At 38.8% G+C, this 27302-nt stretch overlaps 1 protein-coding gene and 1 long non-coding RNA gene across 3 annotated transcripts; one reads left to right on the top strand and one right to left on the bottom strand.

Moving 5' to 3' along the window:
* The first annotated feature begins 379 nt into the window (after positions 1-379).
* Positions 380-27302, top strand: LOC133836599 (octopamine receptor Oamb). 2 transcript variants are annotated; one of them, XM_062267179.1, is made up of 6 exons: positions 380-678; positions 8106-8696; positions 13817-14108; positions 14168-14404; positions 16276-16777; positions 25873-27302. In XM_062267179.1, exons 3-6 carry the CDS (start codon positions 13857-13859, stop codon positions 26805-26807), a joined length of 1926 nt encoding a protein of 641 aa, XP_062123163.1. In that variant the 5' UTR covers positions 380-678; positions 8106-8696; positions 13817-13856; the 3' UTR covers positions 26808-27302. The 2 variants fall into 2 exon arrangements, with proteins under 2 accessions (XP_062123163.1, XP_062123164.1); XM_062267180.1 differs by lacking the exon at positions 25873-27302 and adding an exon at positions 23048-24646.
* On the bottom strand, positions 21028-22836 carry LOC133836600 (uncharacterized). Its single transcript, XR_009893749.1, has 3 exons — positions 22730-22836; positions 21556-21853; positions 21028-21496 (listed from the first exon to the last, which is right to left on the bottom strand). It is a non-coding gene; the product is annotated as an uncharacterized LOC133836600 (long non-coding RNA).

Below are 27302 nucleotides of genomic sequence, written 5' to 3' on the forward strand. Positions count from 1 at the left end.
TTTTGTTTTCAGCAATTAACATCGTTAGGAAATAATTTCATTGTTGTTTCAATGTATTATTGCATAATGTCTGATAAATATATGCATAAACAAAAGCAGGGACAAAAATTCAATTCTATCGCCGGAGGCAACAATTAAATGCATAAATTAATGTAAATTAGGCAATGTTTGTACTTTTTGTGCGTGCCCAATAAATCTTTAATGTTTGCTAATAATTTCGACAGTTAACAATTATTATGCTATCGCATATTTCAATGAATCGACAATGACAGCCTAATAATTTGTGTTGAGTTTTTTTTTTGTTGCTAGCAGACAAATTAAATATAGTAGCTTAGTTGAATTGTAGCATAAGAGTAAACAAATTTATTCTATTGAGCAGTTAACTATAAAATATGAACGTGCGTGACAACAAACAGAGCGAAAGAGACAGCAGCAGAAGTATAAAAAACAAACACAAAAATTGTTAAACAAAACTGTCAAGCCGGTTACCGCCAGTAAAGTGCATCAGCTTCGGCAACAGCAACAGCAGCCACAACAACAACAACTAGCAACAGCAAGTGCAACAACAACAACAACAACGGCTTGAAAACTTGACCGAATTTTCAATCAATTTGGCGTCTCTAATCTCGCCCAGAATCGCCTTCGACTTCACGATCGCGATCGCAATGATTTATTCAGGTGAGTCTCGATTTGAGAGCAGTTAAACGCACTTTTTTGTGCAGCTGCCAACGGCGTTTAGTTATGCAAATTGAAAAATATATATATTTGAAAATACTCTATAGATGACTCTTGTTTTGGGCTTGGGATCGTTTCAGGGCTGAACTCTCAAGTGCAACTATTTTGAATGATTTTTATTGCGCTTTGCACTCGGCCGTAAATCCGCAACTTCAACTAATTACACTTTGCTTTCGGTGTCGAAAGCAATGTTAATTTTTTTGTTCTCTACCCTGTTCTCAGCTCACAACCAAAAACAGGTAGAATACTCGTAATTGTGTTACAAACGTTTTGGAATTTTTAAATGATGTAAAGTACAAAAAATCTCATACAATAAACGCTGACAAAGTAGATTTGATACATTTTAGAGTGTATGATTTAATGAACTCATTGTAGGGCAACATTTAGTCGTTGCTTTTTTTGGCTTCTTCAATGCAACGTAATTAGCAATGAGGCGGAAGGGCAATATTACAAAATGTCATTAAAGAAAGACGCGTATTGTTGTATGTGCAATATTGTGGCTTTCAAATTGGCACGTGCTCGTTTAGTAACAGATTTTGTTACACTTTTTCCAGTAGTCTAATTAACTAAAGTGCCTTTGCATCATCGCCTAAACACCATATTGCCGGACATAGCTCATTTCTCCTCCCACCAACAACAAAACAAAAAAAAAAAAACAAGAAAATAAAAGTTTTTGTTTTCCTATCCCGCTCAATAAGCTGATATATCAGCTCTGACAGCCTCAACAACAAAGCGCGCTGACTAAGTGATAAAGTTTCAATAACATTAACTGAAAATGACACTTGAGCATTGTGCTTTGTGTTTGTCAGAGAAGTTAAGAGTTTCCAAAATGTATCAAGACTTAATAACAAGTTGAAAATCTCCAAGCCAAGCATATGTCGAACCGAAAAGTGGCGATTAAAAGCCATTACACAAAGTAGAGAGTAGAGAACTTGCAGTAATGTGTGTCCCTAGAATATGCAAACTGACATTTGATGTAGATAATTGTAATTGACTGTCGAAAAGGGCTGCTCTCGCACAATAGAGAATGCGAAATGTGAAAAAGGTCAGACTGTGAAATTGCAAATGTCATTGGTGAGCATTATTAATAATGAATAAATGCAGCTAATGAGCATAAAAGCTTTTTCTTGTGAATGTGTGAATAATACAATACAGTACAGTAAAAAAAAAAAATAATTAAATGTTTAAGAGCGTCGGCGAGGACTTGATGCGGTTGAAGTACTTGAGTTTGTCAAGTGCATGCAAATTTCGAAATAATTTCTTTGCAACAACAACAAGAACAAGAACAATAAAAAGCAACTTTGACGACAGCCACGGCCTACGTGCATAAGGTAATGAAACCTGAGATTCTTTAGTCCACTTGAACAGCAAACAACAAAAGCTAAAGCGAAAAACATTCAAATTCAAAAGTGAGAATAACCACGTGAGTGTGCGAGTGTGTGTGTGTGGGAATGGGAAATGGAAACTACCGACTGGGAACTTGGTAACCGGTAACTGCTGACTGGGTGGCTGCCCAAAGCTTGACAGAGTGAGAGAGATAGAGTGAGAGGTGCCCCAACACTTATAAGGAAAGCAGTTGAAATCTACTTATTTATGAGGTGGTTATAAAATTGTTTTAGGTGTCTGCAGTTTGTGTGCGCTGGCATTAAACTTGGCATTAAATAACAATAACATAACAATAAAACAGCTCGAGCACGAATATACAGCCGCCTTGTTTGCCTCAAGATGCTTCAAGCGAAAGGTGTCGCCCAGAAGAGAAGGAGCAATCGATGGGGCGAGCTGAGGGGAAGGGGAGGGGAAAGAAGACTGCCTGGCAGCAGTGTGAACCCTTTCACGAATTGTGTACGCTTGTTTCAAGCGATTCGCGTTTTTCGTGCCACTTTGCAACTTTATTGCAATGTTTTGTCACCTCACGGCTCGCATGGCACACGTGTCGTATGGGCAATGTAACAGCATTTTCAGTCTGACAGCGAATGCGAAAACAAACAGAAAACAAACAATGACAAAGGCTCACCAAACTTCATTGCGCATACGACGCGTGAGCCAGGTGCCTTCAACAACAACAGCAAAAAAAATTTACCCAGCGCCAACAAGAATTTCGGTGGCAACAAACGTAATATAAGGGCACACACACAACAATATATTCGAATATGCGGCTTGTATTTGTCTTTGTGGCTATCTGTAGAATATCTTTCACACGTTTTTTTATGATCTGCACACACACCTAATTTGTTAGTGGATTGATGCGTTTTAATGCCCAGCGGAGAATGCGTTGGGTATATACGCTAAGATTGGATATAAAACATGCGAACTATTATTTGAGCAAATCAGCATCAACTTTTATATCTTACTCTTACTCTTAAAATTAGTTATAAGGTATCTTTTTTGTGTGCTGCTAGCAAACGCATTTTTATTTATAGCTGGCAGTTTGTTAGAAACGTTTGCGTCTTGTTTAAATAGATAGACTGTCATAAAGAAGCGCGTCAGGCACAAAAAAAAAAAACGAAAATTGCGAGCGGCTGTTAAAGTTTTGATTGCCTGTAAATAAACAGCTCATTGCAGTGTTGCGCCATAAAAAATGGTTGCCAAATGAAGCTTAAAGAGCCAAGTTTTTGGGAAAGCATTTCCAAATAAAACGAACGACCGAGAGAGACTGAGACTGAGAGAATGGCAAAGTCGTAGAGGCGGAAATGAGTTTGCAGCTCGTGGCGAGCTTAGCACTTGAAAAATCACTTAATTCATTTAAATAAGCACCAAAATGTCACAGCCAATGATGTGGAAGTCCATTTGCCCAAAGGACAACGCCAAACAGTTCGTTCGTTCGTTCGTTCGCTTTCGTTCGAGCTGCATAAGTCTAAGAGTGTCTACAAACTAATTTAAAAATCCACTTGCTAAGCATTGCCAACACATTCACATCTCTATGGCCCACCTCCACTTACCAACCAACAACACCTATCCCATGGGCAACAACCTTGCGTTGTTGGTTTGCTTTGGCTATTTGCTTTTTCATTTCTTGCCTTTTTATGATGATTTTGCAGTGGCAAGCAACTCTCGGGGCATTGGGAACGCAAACATTTTAGCCTCAAGTGTTTAAATATAAAACGGAAATGAGCTTTCTTCCACCCAGACAGCGCAGTTGGTTGCTTGGACTGTCCTGGGACAGAGTCAGCGTCCTACTTCTTAACTTACTTCACTACTTCTACTTCGTCGTCTAACGAATGACACTCCGACTGGGATTATATGCCCGAAACGTGCCAAATGAACTGCACACACACACACACACAGCCTTTCTTTTTTAACTTTTTCCCCGACAAACGGGAGAAAAAAGAAAAGAAAAATGTTAATTAATGATGGCAACTTTTTCGTGTCATGCTCCAAATTAATTGCACACCAAGGAAGTCATTTTGCATGATTCTCTCTTCGTTCAGTTTAATAATTTGTCATTTAGTTTTGTCATTGCTTTGATTGTTGTCGTTACTCGCATTCGCAGTCGCAGTCGCATTCGCATTGTCAAAGTCATCTGCCATTAAATGAAATGTAAAAGCTGTCAAACGACACGATACGACACAAAAGACAGAGAGACGGAGCGACGAAGAACGACTGACAAATAAATCAAATTCCTTTTTGGGGGCTACCAACCACGCCTCAAGCGTTGCTCATATGTGCATTTGTTGGCTTTTAAATTGTTTTCTCGATACGATAACGAATTGCATTTGCATTTGCATTTCGCATTATTATGCAAAAAACTGAAAAAATCAAATGACATCAAAATCTCAAGTAGACGACTCCAGCATACTCTACTAACTGCAGACATTTTTCACCTGCAAATTATTTTCATTTTTTATTGTATTTTATATGATTTTATTCTCAGGGTATTTGAAATCAAGTACATAACAAATGGAATATGCATTTGCAGTTTATGGATTTGATTTCAGTTGTTTTGTCATGTTGATTGGCAGCTCGAATTGGCAACAACTCATCAATTTGGCAATTCTCTCTGCTGTGCTGTGCTGTGCAATGCTCAGTTCTGCTCTGTGAAATTCTCTGTTTTCTGTTCAATTTCAATTTCGATTCCCCCATTTCGCTTTCAATGTCAGCTTTCAAAAACTATTTGTTGTCGAAGCAGTTCGACTTTTCCGCTATATAGATTTATAGTTGAGTTAGCAATGACAATGACAAATCCACTTTGAATTTTGTGGGTTGTGGGTGTGTTTTTCAATATTCGAAATTAATCAATTTGCCAGCGCAATCTTTTGTCTAGTTATTGATCTGCTTTCGTTTTTCGCTCTCTTCTAATGCCATTTTCAATTAGGCTAATTGTGAGTACAATTTTCATTTATATTACCTGCTAACTGTTTGAGCATTATGACTGCTTGTTTTTTTGGCAGCTACTCATGCGTTTCTTATGACGCCCCAAGTTTGTGACACGCCCCATTAAGAGCCAGTGGAATGGCCAGATTTAAAACATTTCTATGGGAAATGAAATTTATAATTTAAAAATGCATTTTAGAAAATTTAAAACTGCAAAAGCTTTTTAACTATTTAGTTTGGGCCACAAAATATTTGCTTTGGCCACATGAAAATAAATGCGAAATAAGAGAAAACTAAAAGCGAGGAGCAATAAAACGGCAGTAACACACAACATGAAGCATCATGAAAGGAAAACTTGCTGAAATGCAAGAGGGAGAAAGGAATGTGCGCAAACTGAAAACAAATTTGCCCAAAGCGTTTTCACAGCCAATTTTTTTATGCAAAGCTAAAGACAACGCCCCACACATATACTCATACATACATAAAATACATATGCATATGTCTGGTGTACAATTTTTGTATATTTTTTTTTTAGTTGTTGTTTTGTTGTGCATGGTGCATAAATCCTTTTGTAGGTCTGAGGCGAAGTAGCCGCTCGTTTCGCGTCAGCGCTGCTTATATCAGCATCTCAATGTGTATTTGTGTGTGTGTGTGCTTTTGGAAAAGCAATAAGCATGAAAGCCATAAAACACTCAACCACACACACATACACATACATAGAAAGCATAGCACACACACAGCATGCGTTTGCCAGGAAAGCGCACAACACTCGAAAGGCAAAATGCAACTTGCTTGCTGTGAATTTTTTACACATACTTATTTACGCAGGCGAGAATACAATGAATAAAGCACAAAGCAACAACAAAAACAATGAGAACATCAACAACAACAACGACATCCGAGGGACAACAGCTGCTCTCGTAAGGTGTGTTAGGGAAATGGGAATTGTGTCGTGCGCCCAACACTTAAGACACATTCGAGTCTAAATCTCAATCTGTTTTGCAGCCGAGTGATTTTGCCTTGTTACCACCGAACAGCACACTTGACATTTTCGGCTCTTAAGCTGGACTTTGGGGCGCCATAATGGCAATATTTATGTCGTTTTATCTTATTAGAGCTTGCACATTTGAAAATTTCTTGTTTAACGGCAGCTAAAACACTTGTGAACGAGAGCATATATTATACATCATATTATGTTAAATATAAATCTCCATCAAATAATTCTTGTTTATCTATGCTTTAATTTGCGTTAATGTGCCCATAAATCTTGCTTTATTGTTGCTCACACAACATTTCGCTTAGCTTCATTTGCGCATTTTTCAAGCACCCTAAAAGTATGCAATGGAAAAATTCTGAAAACTACAATTGAAGTTTATTTGAAAATTTCTACCAAAAGTTGACTCATCAATAAGTAGTTGACTAGAATTTATTATTAAGCTGTATATAAATACATCATACTAAATTTGTACCTTTTATTCTATTCTCGTGCCGTGTATTTTCATGTTAAGCAGCCATAAGCCTTGAGCTGCTTTAATAAATTAGAAAATGTTTTCGGATATTCACTCTGTGTGTTGCGCTCCCTTTTACTTCTTCCTCGCTGTGGTCATTAGCTAAGCTGTCCAAAATGGAATTATTTGACGAGCCAAAGCTTCTATCTGTCGAATATTTTTGTATTATTAAAAAACAACAAACAAACAAACAAACGCAAATTGTGGGCGCGGCGCCCTTTGCGTACAGAAAAACCTTTTCAGATGCAGATTACTTTGGCTGACAGCGAAATAAGTTATTACACAAAGAATATTAGAATTTTTGTGATTTATTTGAGGAGGGCTTTGTGAGCCGGAGTAATGAGTTCATAGATTGCTATATTGCGTCACTTTTATCGGGAAAATATATGGACATAATTATTTTATATGGCAAAGTTCAGGCGAGTGTATTTAAATTGCGGTTATTAACACACTGAAGGAAAGGGTTTGACCTTTCTGATTGACTGAAATGAGTCGCATTCCAGATAAGCGATACAACTGTCGTTCACTTTATGGTACAAACAATAAAATACATTTTTCGTGTCGTTTTTACTATTTTTAAATATCATAAATTGTCGCACCGACACGCGGAACATATTTAAACATTGATTACGAACTCAACTATTGATTTTTTCCTTGTTGGTCAATATTCAATTGTGTGTAGGCTCAGGAAAGTTGAATTGAAAAAGTTTTTGGCCACAGTTTTGAGTGTATGCAGAGGGAAAATGAGAACGTTAAAAGTAATTTCCATTTTGCACAGGACAAGCTATGCATACAAATTAACAATGGAAATGTAATTTGTCATACTCGGCACTTTGACGTTTCATTTTCGTATCCTGAACACAGCTGAACACAGAAGGAAAAGGTTGCCTGACAACTTGGAAAAATTCTGCCATTTGGAAAATGACAGCGCATGAAATGAGAGAGAGAGAATGGAATGGAAACTGGATGAGTTGAAAATATTCATAAAATGGACGGATGAAAAAGTGCAACTGCATTGCGGTTGAAAAATCAAATTAATCAACATAAATAACATTGTGTTTCTCTTCGTTCGAGATTTTGAGTTATTTACGCATAAAAGCCGAAAAATTAATCGCTTTATTTGCTCAATCAACAAATGAAATGTGAAAGTTGAGAGTAGAGAAGCCAAAACTTTTCTCAAGAACTGCACAGTTGCAATCAAAAGTTTCGTAATGGCAATTTATAAATATTGATTGCTGCTGCAGCTGACAAATAACCAGGTGACTTGTTGCCAGAAAAGTTATTGCAAACTTACTCGGTGCCCGGCAATTACATTTTGGATTATTGTTGTTCTTTGCACTCGTTCGCCAAACAATTTGCAATCAACTTCAATTGCACTTTAGTTGCTAGTAAATTAATGCCATAAGGATATCCATCGAGATAACCCTACAAAATCCCCAAGTCACTTGTATTTGCATGTCTTGAATCTATAGCTTATATATATTACGTATACGACTCGTTCACAATATTTGCCAATAGCTCACAGCATTCGCTTTTCTTCTTTGTTTACAGTTTATTTGTGAAATACTAGAGCCAAGTTTATACTGACACGTTTTGCGTCGTGCCAAAAAAAAAAGCAAAAAGAAAATCAAAAATAAGAGAAAAGAAGAGATTTCCCCAGCTATCAGCTAGCTTGTCGTGTAAACAATCGTGTAAACATTTTGCCTGATGAGCAAGCTGCTGCTGTGAGTGCTAAGGATTTCCAGTGCAAGTGCAGTTCAAAGTGAATCGTGCCCCACATTGTTGCTGTTGTTGTTCTATATGCTTAAGCAAACAACTGAGGCAACAGCAGCAACAGCAACAAGCAGCAGCTCACTTGCATAGAAAGAGAGAGAGAGACACAAACACACACAGCAAAGTAGAGCGGCACACGGATCTCTGTGTTCTGAATGGAGACGACGTGCGGGCGCCGGGGGCCACGTGATGAAGACGGAGCTACAGCTATTGGGGCATTAAAATTGGCGAGTGTTTGCCAATATCAAGCACAAGAAGAAGAACAACAACACCAACAACAACAAGAACAACAACATGGCCATAGGGCAACAGCAACGAACTAAATGTAATTCATGGTTACAACAAACCAACAACAAACTGCTGCTACTGGTGAGTAAAAGCGAGCAACTGCTATATTTCGACAGAGAGAATCTCAAATAACATCATCACATATTAATGCCAGCAACTGCTGCAATTAACTCTAATTCAATTTAATTGCTAAATCAATATGCATACGTACGATGATTAAGCTGAGAAATCGTGCAACTTCTTAGCAGGATACTATATATTAAAAGTCCAACACTTCTTGCCACAAGTTGCCAACTAGTTCATCATAAGTCAGCTCTTTTTGCTCTAAACGTGTGTATAATTAGTCCGGCTTGACGTGTTGAAAATATTGTTGGCAACATTTCCTGTTAATATTTCCGTTGCCGTTTCCGCTGTTGATGAAGGCACGCACATCCTGCCCCGTTGCTGTTGTTGCTACAAATTCACATGCCTCCTCCTGTGGGACACATTCACACACACACACACACATGTCAACGGCAATTGAAATACAGTGCAGTGCAACATGTGTGGCAGCTGCTGTCGTTTTGTTGCTGGCAAAATTGTGAGTTGCACATTTCAGCAATGTATTCAGTCGCATGTTGCAATCAACTTTGACATGTTGATACGTGCCCAAGACATTGATTATATTGTAACTGTCAAGGTTACAAGTTGAGGAACAGACAGACAGGCAGGGAAGCAGGCACCAACACATTCGGCGACATGCCTATTGCATATGGCATGAATCTACATGCCACTTGTGACAAATGGCAACGAATGCACTCCACTTTTATGTGTGTGGCACGCGTGATGTGCTTGGTAAACATTACGTATACGCCACGGCATCGCGCCTCACGTCGCATGTCAGCTCGTAAAAAAAGCGCATTAAAGAAACGAGTCATGTCACAAAAAAGGATTCCAGAAGACTCGCTAATAGTTCAACTAAGTCTTAAAGCTCTGCTCACTTGTAATTAGTTAAAGTCTGCGACTGAATTTAACATTTGATGCTAGTTTGTATATCAGGAATTTGCTAGTAAAGAGAATATAATTAATTAATGAGATTCCTATAATAGCTAGACGATCCGCAACAAATCCATGGCTGAGGACGCTGAGTGATTAAGGGGCTTACATTTGCATTTCAGTTTAGAGAGTGGCACTCTCTGCCTTTCTCTCTTTCTCTCTCTCTCTCTCTCTCTCTCTCTCTGTCTGTCTGCGTTTGCCACAACCACAAAAGCAGCACTGTTCGTTGTGTGGCTCAACGGATTTTGGTAGGGAATCCTCTGCTAGCCAAAGTGCCAAAGTTCAACTTGAAGTCAACAAAATTTTGTATTTTACAAGTAGTTTGCTTTTTCATTTACCATTTACCATTTTCCCATCCGCATTTCGCATTTGCCATTTACCATTTTCACCATTTTATTTCATTTCGTTGCATTTTTGTTTTCTGCAATACGGTTATTTCTCGCGCAATTATCAACATTAAGTTAAAAGTTTCTGCGGGTTGCCAACAGCCAAATGCAGTTGCCACAAATTACCGAGCCAAAAAATTGTTCAGTCTCTGTCTGTGTGTGTGTGGGTGTCTGAATGTGTGTGTGTGTGTGGTTGTTGTGTAATGCTCAACTTCCGCTCAAAATTGTTGCAAATTTTGCACTTAATTCAGCTCATTTGTGGATGTGCGCTGCATGTGGTGCTAATTGGCGCTGAGCTCTGTTTTTCGGTGGTGAAAAGTTGTGGCTGAGTAAGACACTTTTGGCTAATATTAAATATAGAGCAAATAAGCTTTTAATTCGTTAAATTATACTGATTAGGTTAAGTTGATTTAACGATTGGAAATTCAAAGTTGCTTGTTTTAATTTCATTTCTATTAATGGCATTTTCTACTCCATTTAATTGCGTTGTGCGAATGCAATGAAAGTTCTCATACCTGCGGACTATAAGCGTTTGAATGGCAACCACAATCGCAGTGTCTAATGGGAAAGTGTTTAATCCGCTTTTGGCCTTTTGTTAAGTGGCATGTCCATTAGTAATGTCAATACGAATGGAAGAGAACTGAACTGAAAATACTTTAAGTACACACACATATCTGTAGCATTGTCTGCACTAGACTTTTGCTGAGTTGCTAAGCCAATTCTTGCCCACACACATGCTAATAATAATTTCATTGAATTGATAGATTGCAGTATTTTATAATACTATATACGTGAAATTGGAGTTTTGGCTAAAAGCTCAGTCTCAGCTCTAAGCACATAAATAAATGGCAAAATAAATTCAAAGTGCTTTGCTTTTATCTCGATTGAATTGAATATATGTTTATGCATATAGATTATTACACATATAAGTAAAATGAGCTGTAACATTCTGTTGAATATGAATGTACACATATTCGCATTCGCATTAACATTCACATTTTATTGAAATTTTATGCGGCTCTTCAGAAAATCTCTCAATTAAATAGCCGTTTCGAAATGCATGCCACTGTTTTTTTCTTGCTTCATTTAATTCTTTTTTTCATGGCATTGTAATTAAATTTAACGCATGCCTTGCCCTGCCTACGCGCTTAATGTCGCGGCTGTTAAGCCTTCGTCAACCCTGCGTATGCGTAACGCAGCCCAAAAGGGCGAAATTGCGTATTCGCTGCGAGTTGCGAGTGGCTGGTGAAAAAAAAAGCTTTTTGGGATTTACACACGCGTCTCCTTTTAAATGTCAATTATTTATTATATGCGCAACAATTTAATGTTAGCAAACTTTGAACTTGTAACTTAATTTTGCCATTTTTCATTATTAGCTGTCATAAAGTTCACTTTTACCACGCAATTTCAAATGTCAAATATCAACCAACTCTTATAGCATACTCACTTTTTGTGTTTTTAATTTTCAATGCTAGACAAAAATCTCTCCGTTTTTTTGCCTTGACTCACAGATAGCGTGTGCTCTATATATATCTCTCCCCTTGTCTTTTAAAATATTTGCATGCCCCGGTCACAAAGGCAGCTTCATATTTTTTGTCATGTGAGTAATTTATGTTGGCTTCCACACACAGAGACTGAGTGCGGCTGATTGCCTTTATTGTGAGACCGCGTCATATTCCCCCTCAACAACTCGCAACAATTTTTTCAGTCTTCGCAAGCAAAGTGATGAGCAAAGTATAGTAGAGTTCCTCTCGAAATATTTATACTTTAATATCTTCTTTGACACATTGCAGAGCAACTTCGTCTATATATAGTATAGTACTTGCTTTTTCTTCTCAGTTATAAATGCAATTTATTCTGTCAACTTCCATAGTTGCAAAGCACACACACACACCCGCATACACAAACCCAATTATCGGTATTAACCGAAAGCAGCTTGCTCAAAATACTTAAACAAAAGTTGCTATGCAGTGGAAAACAATGCACAAAGACTTCAAGACTTTGTATGTACGTAATACGTTTGGTGAAATTGTTGAGGTAGCCAACGTCACAATTCGCCTTGACAATGACTCGAAACACACAAATCGATTTCTGTGGGAAATGAATTTTTGACATTCAATATTGAACAGAAATAGCAGTTGGAATGTAATTACAGCAACAAGCGCATTACCCTCTCAGCAAATCACCAATCAGGCAGCCAGCAAGGTCCTCTTTCAGTTTGTTATGAATTTTTGTGCCATGTGAACAATGCAACAAAATACAAACTACAACAGCTGCATTCAATCACAAGAGACCAACCAACTCAACTCGTTCGGCATATGCATTTCTATACCTTATACTTACCTTCTGCTTCTCCTGTTGCCGATGATGATGAGAAACAAAAGCAGACGTGCCAAAGTTTCTAACTATACTCGCTTGTATATTGTTGTTGAGAGTCAAGAGTCATGGGTACTTAAACCAAATATATATTTTAATCGATTTATTGCGTGCCTTGAATATTCCATGCCCAGCAATTACCCAACCCAATAGAAGTCTCTGTTTCTTTTTGTTTTTGTTGTTGTTGGCTATATGCGTGCCTCGCCATTAAAGTCAAAAATAATTTTTAAATACTGTTCGCCACAAATATTGATTAGCGTCCAAATTGTGCGCAAAAATACTCGCTTTATGGACATTGATTGGCCGTTTTGCAATCGACCAGTGTTTATAGCTTGTTGTTTGATGGCAGTGAATAGCGCTCGCTATGGCAACGCATTGGAATTCATTCATAAAATGCCATTCATAAGTGCGCTGCTACTGTGTATGCTTAATAAATATGTTCACAATGACGACAATTAATTACCACAATTAAATTGCAATGTGAACGCCAACTGAATACCAAGTGGTAAATCCTCAACTCTTTGTGCTTTCGCTTTTCCCTCTTCCGCGCAGCCATGTTGCAATTGCTGAAATGTCATCGCTTCCGTTTCCGCAAGCGCTTAACTTGCAATAATTTTTCAAGCAGAATTAAACAGCATTTTTGCCCGGCTTACGTGTATTCTCTTTCACTTTTTGGCCTGCGGCCGTTGGCCATTCATTAAAGCTTTTTATACCCGCTACCCATAGAATAGAAGGGGATTATAACTTTGTGGGATGATATAAATATGTCCAACTGTCCGTCTGTCTGTATGAACACCTAGATCTCAGAAACTATAAAAGATAAAGATATCAGGTACGATCCATCAGATACAAATTGTAGAAGTCATTCAAGAAATATTTTAGTGTGGGAAAAACGCCTACTTAAACTAGTAAGTCTGAACATTTGTCTGAAAACTTGAACTCCTTGGTATATTTTGAATGTAGAACTATATAGATATACTAAATAAAGTCACTGGTATATTTTTATTATTTTTGTAGTAAAAATTAATTCCTTAATCATTTCTTTTCATTATAAATGACTTACGGGTACATCACAGTCGAGCACTTTCGATTGTAGCTTCCTTACTTGTTTTGATATTGTTCAGGAATCTTCGAAAAAGCAAAACAAGCAAAAGTTTTACTGGTTTTGGCTATTGTTTTGTGTGTTGCCCGATTGTTCACCTTTTTATATACACCGAGCACTTTTGCTTTTGGCCACTTTTATTTCTTGTTTTCATAAATTAATTAGGCATGCCGGCCACGCAATGTGCTCTGTGGTCTAGGCAACATGGGCTAATTATGCATTGAGCTGGCTTTGAGTAACGCAATTTATGTACGAGCGAGTATAATAAATTCTTGATTCTTTTTGACTTTTGACTGTTGCAGGTGGTGAACACAAAGATACACCCATCACAAAAGTACCGCCATGAATGAGACAGAGTGTGAGGATCTCATTAAATCTGTGAAATGGACGGAACCGGCGAATCTGATCTCTTTGGCCATACTCGAGTTTATCAACGTACTGGTCATTGGTGGCAATTGTCTTGTCATTGCCGCCGTCTTCTGTTCAAACAAATTACGTAGTGTTACCAATTTTTTCATCGTTAACTTAGCCGTAGCCGATTTACTCGTTGGCCTCGCGGTGCTACCATTCTCGGCCACCTGGGAGGTGTTCAAGGTACGATTAACTGAACAACAAATTCCCAAATGTTTTCTGATTTTCTATATTTTATTTAGGTTTGGATATTTGGCGATGTCTGGTGCCGCATTTGGTTGGCTGTGGATGTCTGGATGTGCACGGCTTCGATATTGAATCTATGTGCCATATCGTTGGATCGCTACGTTGCAGTCACGCGACCCGTCACCTATCCAAGCATTATGTCAACGAAGAAGGCCAAGTCTTTAATCGCCGGCATTTGGGTACTCTCATTTGTTATATGCTTTCCACCTTTGGTGGGCTGGAAGGATCAAAAGGTAAGTCCACGAAAAAACACCCACAAGCGGCGGTATTTACAATAAATTAAACTGCTTTAACAATTTTTCGCTGCTACCGGAGTTGAAATTGAAAATGCGAAAACTGTTTTTGGCATGCAACCTCAGGCGAAAAACGAAAACCTCAGGCCGACCTCAGTTTGGACAGCAGCAAAGTTCTCAATAAGACTGTCATTGACACCATTACACACAAGTTAAAGTTCTCTTCAAAAAAAGCAAAGCCACAATGTGAAAAGCCTGGCTGCAATTTGGCTTATTTGTGCCAACATGTTTCGCTTCTCCCCAAACCCCGAAACCTTTCTCACTTTGTGACTTTATGTCGGCAAGCTTGTCGTTTGTTTTTGCTGTGTTGTCTGACAGTCTGACTATTTGTTTTTTTTTTTGTTGTTGATGTTGTTGTTGTCATTTTTGGCGCACATGCATAAAAATACTTACGTAATGACAATGATAATAATGTGCTACACATGCGACGACATGACAACAAGACCCCAGACAGACAGACAGACAGACTGGCTGGCATCATTCATGTTTCGTTGGGTAATCAGATCAGCAACTGCTGATAGCGCAACTAACTGGGCCAACGAAATACGACTTCCTTCAACACTTTATGTGTCTTTTGTTTTTGTTGTGCCTTAAGGCCAAGCAATAACAAATTCACTGGCCATATTGTTTCAACTTTGTGGCTAATGGAGACATTCAGAGTTGGTCAGCACACAGACACACTCTCGTATCTTACACACACATAATTCTCTCATAGCTAGCGGGGCCATCACTGATTCAACTTCTGTCTCTGCCACACACACACATCTCGTTTGCCTTAATCTTAATGGCCTAGCCTGGCCATCGAAATCATTAACTGAGCTGGCAACTTTACTCAGCAACTTCACTGAAATGCTATTCATACTGCATCTGTTGAATGCATTCGGCTCTGCAATTGCTTCACATTTCAGTGCTGACTTTATGAGCTTCATTTCTCAACTGACTCAGAATTATATGTGTCCAATGCTGCTGGGTATCGATTATTAATATGATACGGCCGTGTGCCATTGTTGGCAGCTGCTCGGCCAATGTAACAGATCCCTTTCCCTTCTCCCTCTCCAACATCTTCGCTCATCTTTCACTCATTCAATTTCGAGTCAGGTGTATGTGCTTCTGGCTTGTCTGCATATGACAGAGCATCTTGTGTGTGTGCGTGTAATTTCACTCTCACTCTCAGATGTCCCCCCATGGCTTTAAACTGTTCAACTGCCACAAAGAGAGAGGGTGGCTTTTATTAATACGTTCTTCACTTTATTATGCTCGCATATCCATAAACCGTATGAAACGAGGGTATCAAAGAAAGGTGTGCTAATCTATGTCGCCAGCAGAACGAAGAAGCATTTATGCTGCGTCAGCTGTGTGAGTTCAAAAGTTATGCCAAATCAATAGAAAGAAATTGCCGCACATTCATATATTATGCGGCAACGTTTAAACTATTAGGTTAGGGTGTTTTTATAGTCGAGTTACGCGCATAAGCATCAAAAGCGTCTTCAGTTCGTGCTCCCAAAAAAGTATGCTACACCTTTTTTGGCATCATCATATTTATGCACAACACGTCGCCGAATATCTTGTGCAAAATAAACCGCTTTAAGTTGCATTTTTATTGGCTTATGGTGAGCAATGTGTGAGCTGGAAATTTCTACTTTTTTCTCATTTTTTTTTTGTGGTGTGTTCGCATCTAGAATTTCAATGTGGTTGCGATGACAAAGCTTTTAATATATAACCCCGTCAAGTGTCATATATACATTTTATTTTGTTATTTCATATTCCATTTCCCTAACTCAAATTTCGTTTTCTTCGTGCATCGTTCGCAGGCCATGGTACAACCGACCTACACACGGGGAAATTATACGCTTTACTATGCCACCACAATGTCAAGCACACAGGATGAGCAACTAGATATAGATAGCAATATTATTAAGCATAAAGAGGCCGCAGCCTCTTTGATAACTGCGAAGGGCAATGGCAATGCCTACGATCCATATGATCGCAACTTTGCGCCAATCGATGGCTCAGCTGAGATTCATATATCAACCATTACAACAACAACATCAACTACGAGTACAACAACAACTTCACCTGCTACTGAAATGGATTATGATCTTATAAATGCGCCACCAGTGCAGAATGTGCCACAACCGGCAACAAGTTGCCCCTGGAAATGTGAGCTAACCAATGATCGAGGCTACGTACTCTATTCGGCTCTCGGTTCCTTCTATATACCGATGTTTGTGATGCTCTTTTTCTACTGGCGCATCTATCGAGCCGCTGTGCGTACGACGAGAGCGATTAATCAAGGCTTCAAGACGACCAAGGGTGAGTACAGTGATGTTTGGCAGTTATTGAACACCATCTCCAATACACACACACATATTATTGGACACATATTTTTCTCATTCAGCAACTTGTGCGTAGCTAAAAGTTTTTGTCCCTTCAATATATATATTTTATACTAATTCTCATTCAATTCAATTCAATTTGATTCAAACTTTGATTCGATTTGATAATTTTTAGCGTAAGTTGTGTAATCCACGTAGCGTATGTAGTTCGTTTCAAGTACAATTTTATCCAAAATTTATATATAATATCGACTGCTCAAACAATTTTCAAACTCTAAACGTGTAGAATATATTTGTGTGGCGTCCTCTTGATCCTGTTTTTTTGGTTTAACACACACCACAAAATCAACGAACCAAAACGAAAGTGTAAACACAACAAAATAAAAATAATATTAAACATTATACATTATACATAACATAAACTCGTGTCATTGTCTCTTAACTCCTGGTTAAATACTTGTACAACGATATATCAAAATTGGCAGCTAAATAAATCATCTCGTTGTCCTTTGTGTGTAATTGTCCTGTGTCAGCAAAAATTGTGAAAATCGACTTAATACTCAATTGGTACGAAAAACATTTATAAATAACCATACACACTCATTATTTTGTCGGCTTATTGTTTTTGTGTTTTTTGCACTCGGTACATCATTAATAAAAATAAATAACAAAAATGAAAACAAATTATATAATTACTATATAAATAGTTGCCCCGAAATAATAGTCCCCTAAGTGAAATCAACTGTTAATACAAACAAATTATTCGTTAACTATTAAGAACAAAAGTAAATAACTTTAACAATTCTGATGTATGTTTAAATCAAAGAAAAAACACACACAAAATCCTTGTAACTAAATTCCAACCATAAAATTAAATTTAATACAAAATAAATGCATACTTGTAGCTTCTACCATAGTTTAATAGCCTAGTCTCTACCCATGTAAGTAAACATTATAAATATTCTGCATACACGTACGAAACTTTAAAATTACCTTTAATCGAAAATTGTCAATAATTTAAGTAAACTTTTTTCAACACACATTTTACACCTGCTCCACCTGAGTTTAAGCCAAATTGTATTTGGATTCAGTTAACACACAAATGACACACTTTGTATGCTTATAATTTGAAATTCCCTTTAAGCCTAGCCCCAAAACGTTTTAGTCAGCTCTTCTTTTCTTCTTCCTCCAATCCCACAAACAGAATTTCTTATATGTATATTTTCCTAATACCCTTACAGTATTAGGGGAAGTTTACTTTGTGTGTAGTCCAAACAAATAATAACTATGTACATATTTAATTTTGATTCTGCTTCTCTATTATCTATTCGACTATAGTTTGACTGAAAGTTCGGCGCTGAGTTGTGGAGAAATTAAGCACTGAATAAATAAAGTAGAACAAGTGTATTTCATATTCTGACAAGTCAGTAGGAAAGTATTACCATATGTAGATGTACAATCCATATAATGAGCATTGTTTTTCATGCAATGCTGAGTAAATTCCATGAGCACAACGGCGGAGGACATCAAACAAATCGGCTTAGGCAAAAAGGCAGCGTAAATGAAATGAACAAACTTCAGCCATTAGGGCAGAAAAATCTACTGAGAAGAGATGAGCGTGTGCGTTTGAATCTCTATTTAACTAGATTTTTTTTGTGCTTCGCCTTTGTTGGCCAAAGGAAATACATTTTATTTGAAGTCGTCTTTAAAAGGACAAATTAAATTGTTATTAAATGTATACGTATGTTAGAAACATGTCTCACATGTGTTTGGCTCATTAGTTGCGCAATATTTTGCCAATACTGCAGTGCGCACTTTGTTCCGGCTGATCAGCTCATTGAGCACAGTTCTAGTTGAGTTTTTAATCTCATCGACTTAGGGGTCTAGGTAGACCGTCCAAAGTGTTGCCAAGCCAAGCGCACGCATTGGCTTTAATCAAAACCAAAGCCAAAGCCATAACCAAAGCCAAAACCAAAACTGAAACCATAATCAAAAGCAACAACAAGGCCAACTCACTCACTCACTTCCCCAGTCGCCGACTGGCTAACTGACTAGCTGACTAAATGACGGGTTATATAATAAAAATCAATAGCCACGTTTCGTGCACACAACGCCAACGCTCCATTCGTAAGAGTCAATGCTCCTGCTAATTGCGTTGGCCCCGCCCACAAGTCACCACCACAGTCACATCAGCCAGTTCCCCAAAAATAAAACAGTCCAGTCAAAAGTGCCTACAATTTGCCACAAGCCTAATGACAGTTTAATAGACAACAACAAAAAAACATAACATATAATTTTCATTACCGCCCAACCAAATAGAAATTGCTGACTTCAGTTTAGCGAAAGGCGTTACTAATTTGGTTAGACTAAGGATTTATGTTTTTTTTTCAGAATGTATATTTTTCATGTTTATTGTTATTATGTTAAACTAAAAAATTTAATTAGTCGCACAGTTTTTCTATTTAAGAGAGGAAAAGATGTCTGATAAATTTCTATAAACTTAAAATAATATAGCTGCATGTTGTCATATCGTAAAAGTAAGAATGCTACAATCAAATTCGCTTGACTTTAAGATACCAGCTACCGATTTTTAATAAAATACTAAACTATGATTATATTTGGTATATTGATATACTTGTTTACTGTATACGTATTTGGTATATAACTTCTCCAGAAAGACCCGATAGCAGTTGTCGTTTTTCAAAATAAAACTAATTCTTGAATAACTTTCTGTCTTTTATCAAAATTATAATACCATTCTATCCTATGCATAGCAGGCACAAAATTATTATACCATAGGCTCCTATGCTCTGAATTCTTGATTCTTAAATAGATAGACAGCAGGACAGACGAATAGACCCATAGCTTCTTGACTGTTGTTGACTACTTTCTAAGTAGCGTGTATTATATTTGCTGATTTCACTCAGAAACTTTAATGCGTATTATGCAATTTAATGCCTTTTGTTTGAACTGAAACTTGTGCTAATTGTGCACGTCATAAATGTGAGCTTCTACGACGTTAGTGATGACGACAACACATATTGTTTTATTTGCGTTGTTTTAGAGGTGTTGTTGCTGTAGTTGTTGCTGCTGTTGATGTTATGTTGATTTGTTTTGCAGTTGGCGTGTCCTTAGTCGACGCTATTTTGTAGACAAAGCCCAGATTTTACGGAATAGTCGCCTCGCAGCACATCAGTAGCGACAGCCTTGAAGCTACAACTACAAATACAACTACATCACATACGCACGCTAAGGCACGCCCACGCACACACACACACACACACACAGGCGTCGCTGAGCTTGTTATAGTTTTTGTGTGCGGGCCACTTGCCGTGCGTGTCTTCTATTCTTTCGCTTGCCACGTTTCTCGCTAGTTTTTTATGCACAAATACAAACGCAAATGCTGAGAAAAAAAAGAAAACGAAAGTCTAAAAACATTTCGTGACACAATGCGGAGGCGTATGGCAGGTCGTTGTTGTTGTTGTTGTTTGCTGCTACTGTTCGGGTTGTTTTCCTATATGACCCACACGCTCCTTAGTGGCTTTTGAAGGTAATCAAGTTTCAAGTTCAAAAAACTAGCTGAGGTTCATGGCATAGTCGAGACTATTAAAATGTACGCAGAAGCGTCAAACCAAGCCAGAGACCCCCAAGCTTGAGCGTCGAGCGTCGAGCACTTGAGCCTGTTATTGTTGCGCCAGTTGCACATGAGCCGAGAGGGCTTTCAAAATTTCAATTTCAAAAGATATGACCCTGGCCCTGTGTCAACAACAACAACTAGAAGAACAAAACTGTTCTGGCAGCCGTGGCAACTTTCACGCCTGCTTGTCTCAGCTTTCGCCTTGACTTTCACTCCGACTCTTTCTCTCTTTCTCTATCTCTGTCTCTCTCTCACGCCCATTAACTAGAGCCGCTTCCAGGTCCCTTTAGCATCAAGTGCCATTCAAAGGTCAAATGCAGTCGGATGTCGGGTTACATAGGCTGCTTTATAATGTGTAGATTGTGTTGTTGATTCACACAACTGGAAAAAAACAACGACATTAAATTGACTAATTAAACATTTAATGAAGTGAATATAAACACACTAATTAAAAGGAAATACAATAGACAAACAATTGGCAATATAATTAAATATACAAATATAACGATGCAATATTCATTAAATATTGCCACAAAAGCGCACAGTTCTTGAAACAATTTGTGCACTGACATTATCAATGAAATCGTACATTATTTATTTTTTTTTATTGCCCGTGTTATTATTTACTTTCCCGTTATGGGTGGGTGTTTGATCATCAATTTGCATATGCGATTGCGATTTCGATTCCGACGACGACGGCGACTGCGAGTGGGAAAGCAAAAACATTTCAATTTGTCAACAGCTTAGATTGGAAAACAGTTTGCTTCGTTTGTTTGCCAGTTTGTTTGTTTTCACTGCGGAAACCCACGCGCATTTTTCTTACGTTTATTTAACTCGCTGGCGAAAGCGTTGCCCACATAATGCCCGAGGCCTTTTGAAAGAGAGAAAAAAGAGAGTTTTGTCCCGCCACACAAAGTAAAGCAAATATGTATAAAAATAGTTTTTATGCGCACATTAATAGGACAAAATTTGTTTTTGTTTGCCATTTTGAAAACTCTTTCAAATGGAATATTGCTGGCATTAACATGGATTTGTTTCCTTTTGCTCCTGATATGGCAACTATACCTTATACATAAATCAAAAGCATGTCTTTTGTATTTGCATTTTTTCATACATACTTTTATGGGTTCGTTTCCTGTGTGTTTTTATGCAAATGGACTTTTATCATATTTTTCTTCTTTTTGATATTTATGTAATTTGCTTTCTACCAATATTGTAGTACAAGGTGGTCACACAGCATATTTCCATATTGAACATTCGGGTTTTTGGCCCCTGAAAGCAAATCATATCTGATACGGGAAACTTTTGTCTGTAAATTTTATTCGTATGTGGATATTTCCGACATGCCAAATATGGTTCGTACCATCGTCTATCAGTTGAAATTAATTAAATTCCATTATGCAAATTGCGGTCTGGCTGTGTTGGACATTTCAATTATTTAATAGGAACACTGATTGATACACGACACCACAGGACGTTGATTAATAAATTTTACGTTTGCTTTTTTTTGGGTTGCAAATGTTTATAAAAATTCCACTCGAATTGTTATTTGTATCATTTGAAAATTAAGTAAACAACAGTTTTTTTTTATGTAATCCTCACATCAAATGCATGCCATCTCTCGAAACTTGTATAATTTTAAATCCGATTAAATGCAGAATAGTTACTGGCAACAGTAAAACAAAATCCAAATGCAAATAAAATCCTTGTTAAGTTTATCTATCACAAACACTTGTCATATAAACAAATTGTAAAAACAAATAAACTTGAATTATAACATAAATTGATGCTGCCAGAAATGAAAACTCCAACAATAAATATGTATAAGATAAAGTCCCGAAAAACTTGAAACAAAACTTTTTGACGACAATAAAGTTTTTAGATTTTGTAAATTCTAAAATTTATATATTATATATATTGTAATTGAAATATTATTTTAATACCTTAAATCTATTTAAGCATAATTGGAATGCAGATGCCTTGTCCTTCCCAAAATAATTTAATAAATTTCAAATTTTTACAGGAGCATGTTCTCTATTCAAATTTCTTAACAATTCCTCGCTCACATACACACTCTTTTTTAATAAATATCTCTTACAACGAGTTCAACGACTTTTTTAACGACTTTGTTGAGCATGCCCTAAAAAGTATGCTACATAAATTTGTATGGCATTGAATGAAGAATGAGAATTGAGAACATGACTTTTTTATTGTCCATTTCTTTATTATCATAACTATATTAAGTACTTACTCGTAGTGTGCAGATTTAATATAAATATATAACATACATACTTATAAATATGCAAATGTTTTTTCCAACAAATATCTCAATGTTAACGTAGTTAGATTCCTGCCTTATATATTAACGTGTTTCACCAAATCTTTTACAACTACAAGCTAAAATTACAATAATTCATTTGTCTCTAACCAAAACAAAAAAAAAGGAACAATCACAATCCACACCAAAGTTCATGTATAATACAACAACTGAATGTTAATCAATGTTCACAACCACCAACAATTACAAACAATTTTTGTACTGAGTTCCATTTCGACTTCCCGAACAAAACAAACAAAACAAAACAAAAAAAAACACTCGACTTATTGCAGGCAGTCCACGCGAGTCGGGGGGCAATAATCGTGACGAGGACTCGCAACTAATCCTGCGCATTCATCGCGGTCGTCCTTGCGGCACACCACAGCGCACTCCACTCTCAGCCCACTCCATGTCCTCGACTTTGAGCGTGAACAGCAACGGAGCAGCTGGCACCGCACTCAACAACGAGGATCAACAGACTGCCTCACAGCTGAGCACGCCGAAGCGTGCCACCTCGATGCGTGTGAATCGACAGCGTCACGAGAAGGTGGCCATCAAAGTGTCGTTTCCCTCCTCCGAGAATATGTTGGAATCGCCACGCCTAGGAGGATCTCAGGCTCCTCCACCTTCGCCTCATTATGCCGTAGTGAGCGCAAAAGGCGGCGCTAATGCGTTGTCGAATGGACGTCGCGCCTCCTTCAAGAGCAGCCTCTTCGACATAGGCGAAACCACTTTCAATCTGGATGCCGGCAATCGAGCCACGGATCTGGAGCGCGGCAACTCGGCCTCAACAGCAGCGGCCAAGAAACGTGCGGGGAAACGCAGCGCCAAAATCCAGGTGAAACGCTTTCGCATGGAAACGAAAGCAGCCAAGACATTGGCCATCATTGTGGGCGGTTTCATAGTGTGTTGGCTGCCATTTTTCACCATGTATTTGATACGCGCATTCTGCGACCATTGCATTCAACCGACGGTATTCTCAGTGCTCTTCTGGCTGGGATACTGCAACTCGGCTATCAATCCGATGATCTATGCGCTGTTCTCGCATGAGTTTCGCATTGCATTCAAGCGCATCGTGTGCCGTTGTGTTTGCACTCGCAGCGGTTTCCGGGCATCGGAGAATTTCCAGATGATTGCAGCGCGTGCATTGATGGCACCGGCAACATTCCATAAAACGATTTCGGGTTGTTCCGATGATGGCGATGGTGTTGATTTCAGCTGACTAATCGGCAGCTATGAGACGTCGAGTCCGTTGCAGCGTACCGCATCGTTGCCACAGGAAGCGACCACCATCGATATCGATTCCAGCGGCAGCACGAAACGTATACGACGTGGTGGCTTCTGCAAGGGCCGTGTGCTCTAAGAGAGACAGAGAATACAGAGCAGTAACAACTACATCTACTTACATCTGACATGAGCCAATTTATTTCGCTTTTGTACTTTTGTAACCGCCGCCAGCAGCCCATTGACATTGACATTGACAGTATTCGCATTCGAACGACATTGTAACTTAATGGCAATAATTTTCGTGTATTTACCTAGGCCTAAGGCATATTAAGTATAAGTTAAAATGGGGACTTACACTCACGTTGAACAAACACACTGTGAGATAAGTACATACTTACTTAGCATTAACTTAAATCTAACTTATATTATATGTATGTATGTATGTCTGTATACTAAGTACCTATTTTAAGCAGATCTATTGTTCCCTTTTGTTGTCAGCTAAATGTGTGCATCAGTTCAGTTATTACTATATACTATACGCGATATACTATATATATTTATGTATTATATACTTGTATTTAATGAATATATTTATGTGTAAATCAGCCGATAATATTGGTTAAGTCAAATAGCATTTTCAATAAAAATTAAATGCAGAAAACCAAACAACAAACAACACACACATGACAATGAAAACATACAAACAAAAAAAATATATTAAACGAACGCCAACAAAAGTAAAGGTAATTTGTAATACAAATTGATGAGCTCTGAAAGGTCAGTTAACAAAGTTTATTACAAGCATTTTAAAGAGTGTTTTATTAGAACCGAAAAAGCAATGAAGTTGAGGTTCAGCCAAGCATTTTAATTGAAATGAGTTCAATTTAAGCACTCTGCCATTGCCAAACTAATATTGATTCGTTTGTTCGACAACTTAATACTTAATTGCATTGCACTCGAAGACAGTAAACTGACTTTGGAAATGGCATGAAATGCTTTATTCTTTTACATTCTCAACCACTCGCTTGACGACTGGCAAATCAATTACTTTGATCGCATTTGGACAGTGAACAACTATTTCGTTTACATCAAAAAGTCAAAAGCAGACCGCATAGTTCGCATTTCACATTAAAGTGGCCGGCAGGTCAAATATATATTTTATTGTTGTAGGTTCAATACATAGGTCAGAGAACTTGCTTTGCTATGTTGCAGACAGAGGCCATTAATAATGGATACGACGACTGTGAGCGACAACAACAACAACAATCAGAATGACAAGGCATTATTGTGCTGATTATTCATTACATTCACGCGGCATGTAATGAAAATTTATACAGCTGTTAAACGTGCGTATGAGTAATAAATGCAAAACGGGCAGCAGCCAAGTCCGTCACGAGAGGCAGCAAGAAACAGAGTTCTATGTGTGTGTGTGTGCGAAATTATGCAAATGTATGTGTATTAATGAAATAAAGTTCGCTTTGAAGGCAGCTTAAACACGCCTAAGACGGGCAGCAACAGCAGGACGACATTGTTGCCGGCTCGAAGAAGAAACAGAAAGAGAGAGAGAGAGAGAGGCAGACAAAGGCAGACATTGAGTGCTTGTCGCGTTTATGCCAAAGACATTTGCATAATTACGCGTTTAATTTACTAAAGTGCAGCCCAGTTTGTTCTGGCCTGGCACGAACAACAGGCAGTCAGTTGTCGTAGTCAGTTAGTAGGCAACAAAATCGCGTGCGTGTTGCGCACCGTTGTGCACTAGGGCGTATGAGCGATATTCAATAAGAGAAAGAGAGAGAGAGAAAGAGAGCTACAGGAAACAGAATTGTAAATTTGTTTGCAATGCCAACTAATGCTGAATCCGATTTTCTTTCCTCCCCCTTCCCCCGCACAGGCTCCAAAGGCATTGGCTCACGCTTCGAGGAGCAACGCTTGACGCTGCGCATACATCGTGGACGTGGCTCCAATCAACAGGACTCGATGCACAGCAATGGCAGCACCCAAAGCACAACCACAACACTGGGCACACCATCGCCCGAGCGTCTGAGTAAATACGCAACACGGAGACTGCATCATCAGCACGACAAGATCAAGATCTCAGTCTCGTATCCATCCAGCGAGAACATCAATGAGCTGGCACAATCGGAGACATCCTCGCACGAACGTCGTCCCTCGAGCAATGCGCTCTTCTCGGTGCACTACAACGGTTCGCATGGCCGCGAATCAACTGAATCGCAGCTCTACAGGCAACAGCATCATGGAGGCAGCACCTGTTACTTGCAGGTGAGCAAAGCGCTGCCCGAGCTGGGACGACGTCAGAGCAACACAAGCGAAGCGGGCGGCGTTGGCGGACATCCGCGTTCGGCGAACAAAAAGATGGGCAGACGCAACATCAAGGCACAGGTGAAACGATTTCGCATGGAAACTAAAGCAGCCAAGACGTTGGCCATCATCGTGGGCATGTTCATCTTCTGCTGGTGTCCGTTCTTCACGATCTACATCATACGACCCTTTTGCCAGGATTGCGTGGATCCGCTGCTCTTCTCGGTGCTATTCTGGTTGGGCTACTGCAATTCGGCTGTGAATCCCATGATCTATGCGCTCTTCTCCAAAGACTTTCGGTTCGCCTTTAAGCGCATCATCTGCCGTTGCTTCTGCTCTCGTCAGAGTGTCTCCCTGAAGAGTTCGCGTCGTGGCTCGGATATGTCGGCCATTCGGATACAAGGACGTACGCCCAGTATTACGCCAAGTGCGGCGGCGCATAGTTTTGGCGATGAGAGCGAACTGCATCATTCGCAGCACTCGGAGCTGGGCAATGAGGCCAGATGACGTTCGTTTGGGCCCAGCTCGAGCTCGCACAGCAGCTTGGGTGGGTTACGCAAGACGAGTCTCAAGGTTCCCGTCTATGAGATCTGTCATCCGCTCGTCATGGAGACGCCCTCGTATTCGTATGTCGAGGCACCCGGTGATGCACAGCCACCACCATCAACAGTGAATGCAACCTCGGCCACTGGGAATGGGAATGCAAAGCGTACGCAATTGTAGCCACGGGAATTGTTGGCGCTGCGCAGCTTGGGAGCCTCTGAGGCACATTCGAATCTCATGCGGGGGCAGCGACCACGACGCACAGTGCGCATTGAGTACAGCGATGCGAGGGTCTAAAAAAAGACGAGGCACATTTCTAGTTGCACTACTTATAAGTAAAGTAAATAAACTAAATGTATAAATAGCCAAGTAAGTGGTTAAACCAGTTTACTCTTTGAGCTTTCCTTTGCGCTAAATAAGTAATTTAAACGATATGCAATAAGTACGTTTAGTTAGCTA

The sequence above is a fragment of the Drosophila sulfurigaster genome, chromosome 2R (genome assembly GCF_023558435.1).
Source record: "Drosophila sulfurigaster albostrigata strain 15112-1811.04 chromosome 2R, ASM2355843v2, whole genome shotgun sequence".
Classification (NCBI taxonomy): domain Eukaryota; kingdom Metazoa; phylum Arthropoda; class Insecta; order Diptera; family Drosophilidae; genus Drosophila; species Drosophila sulfurigaster.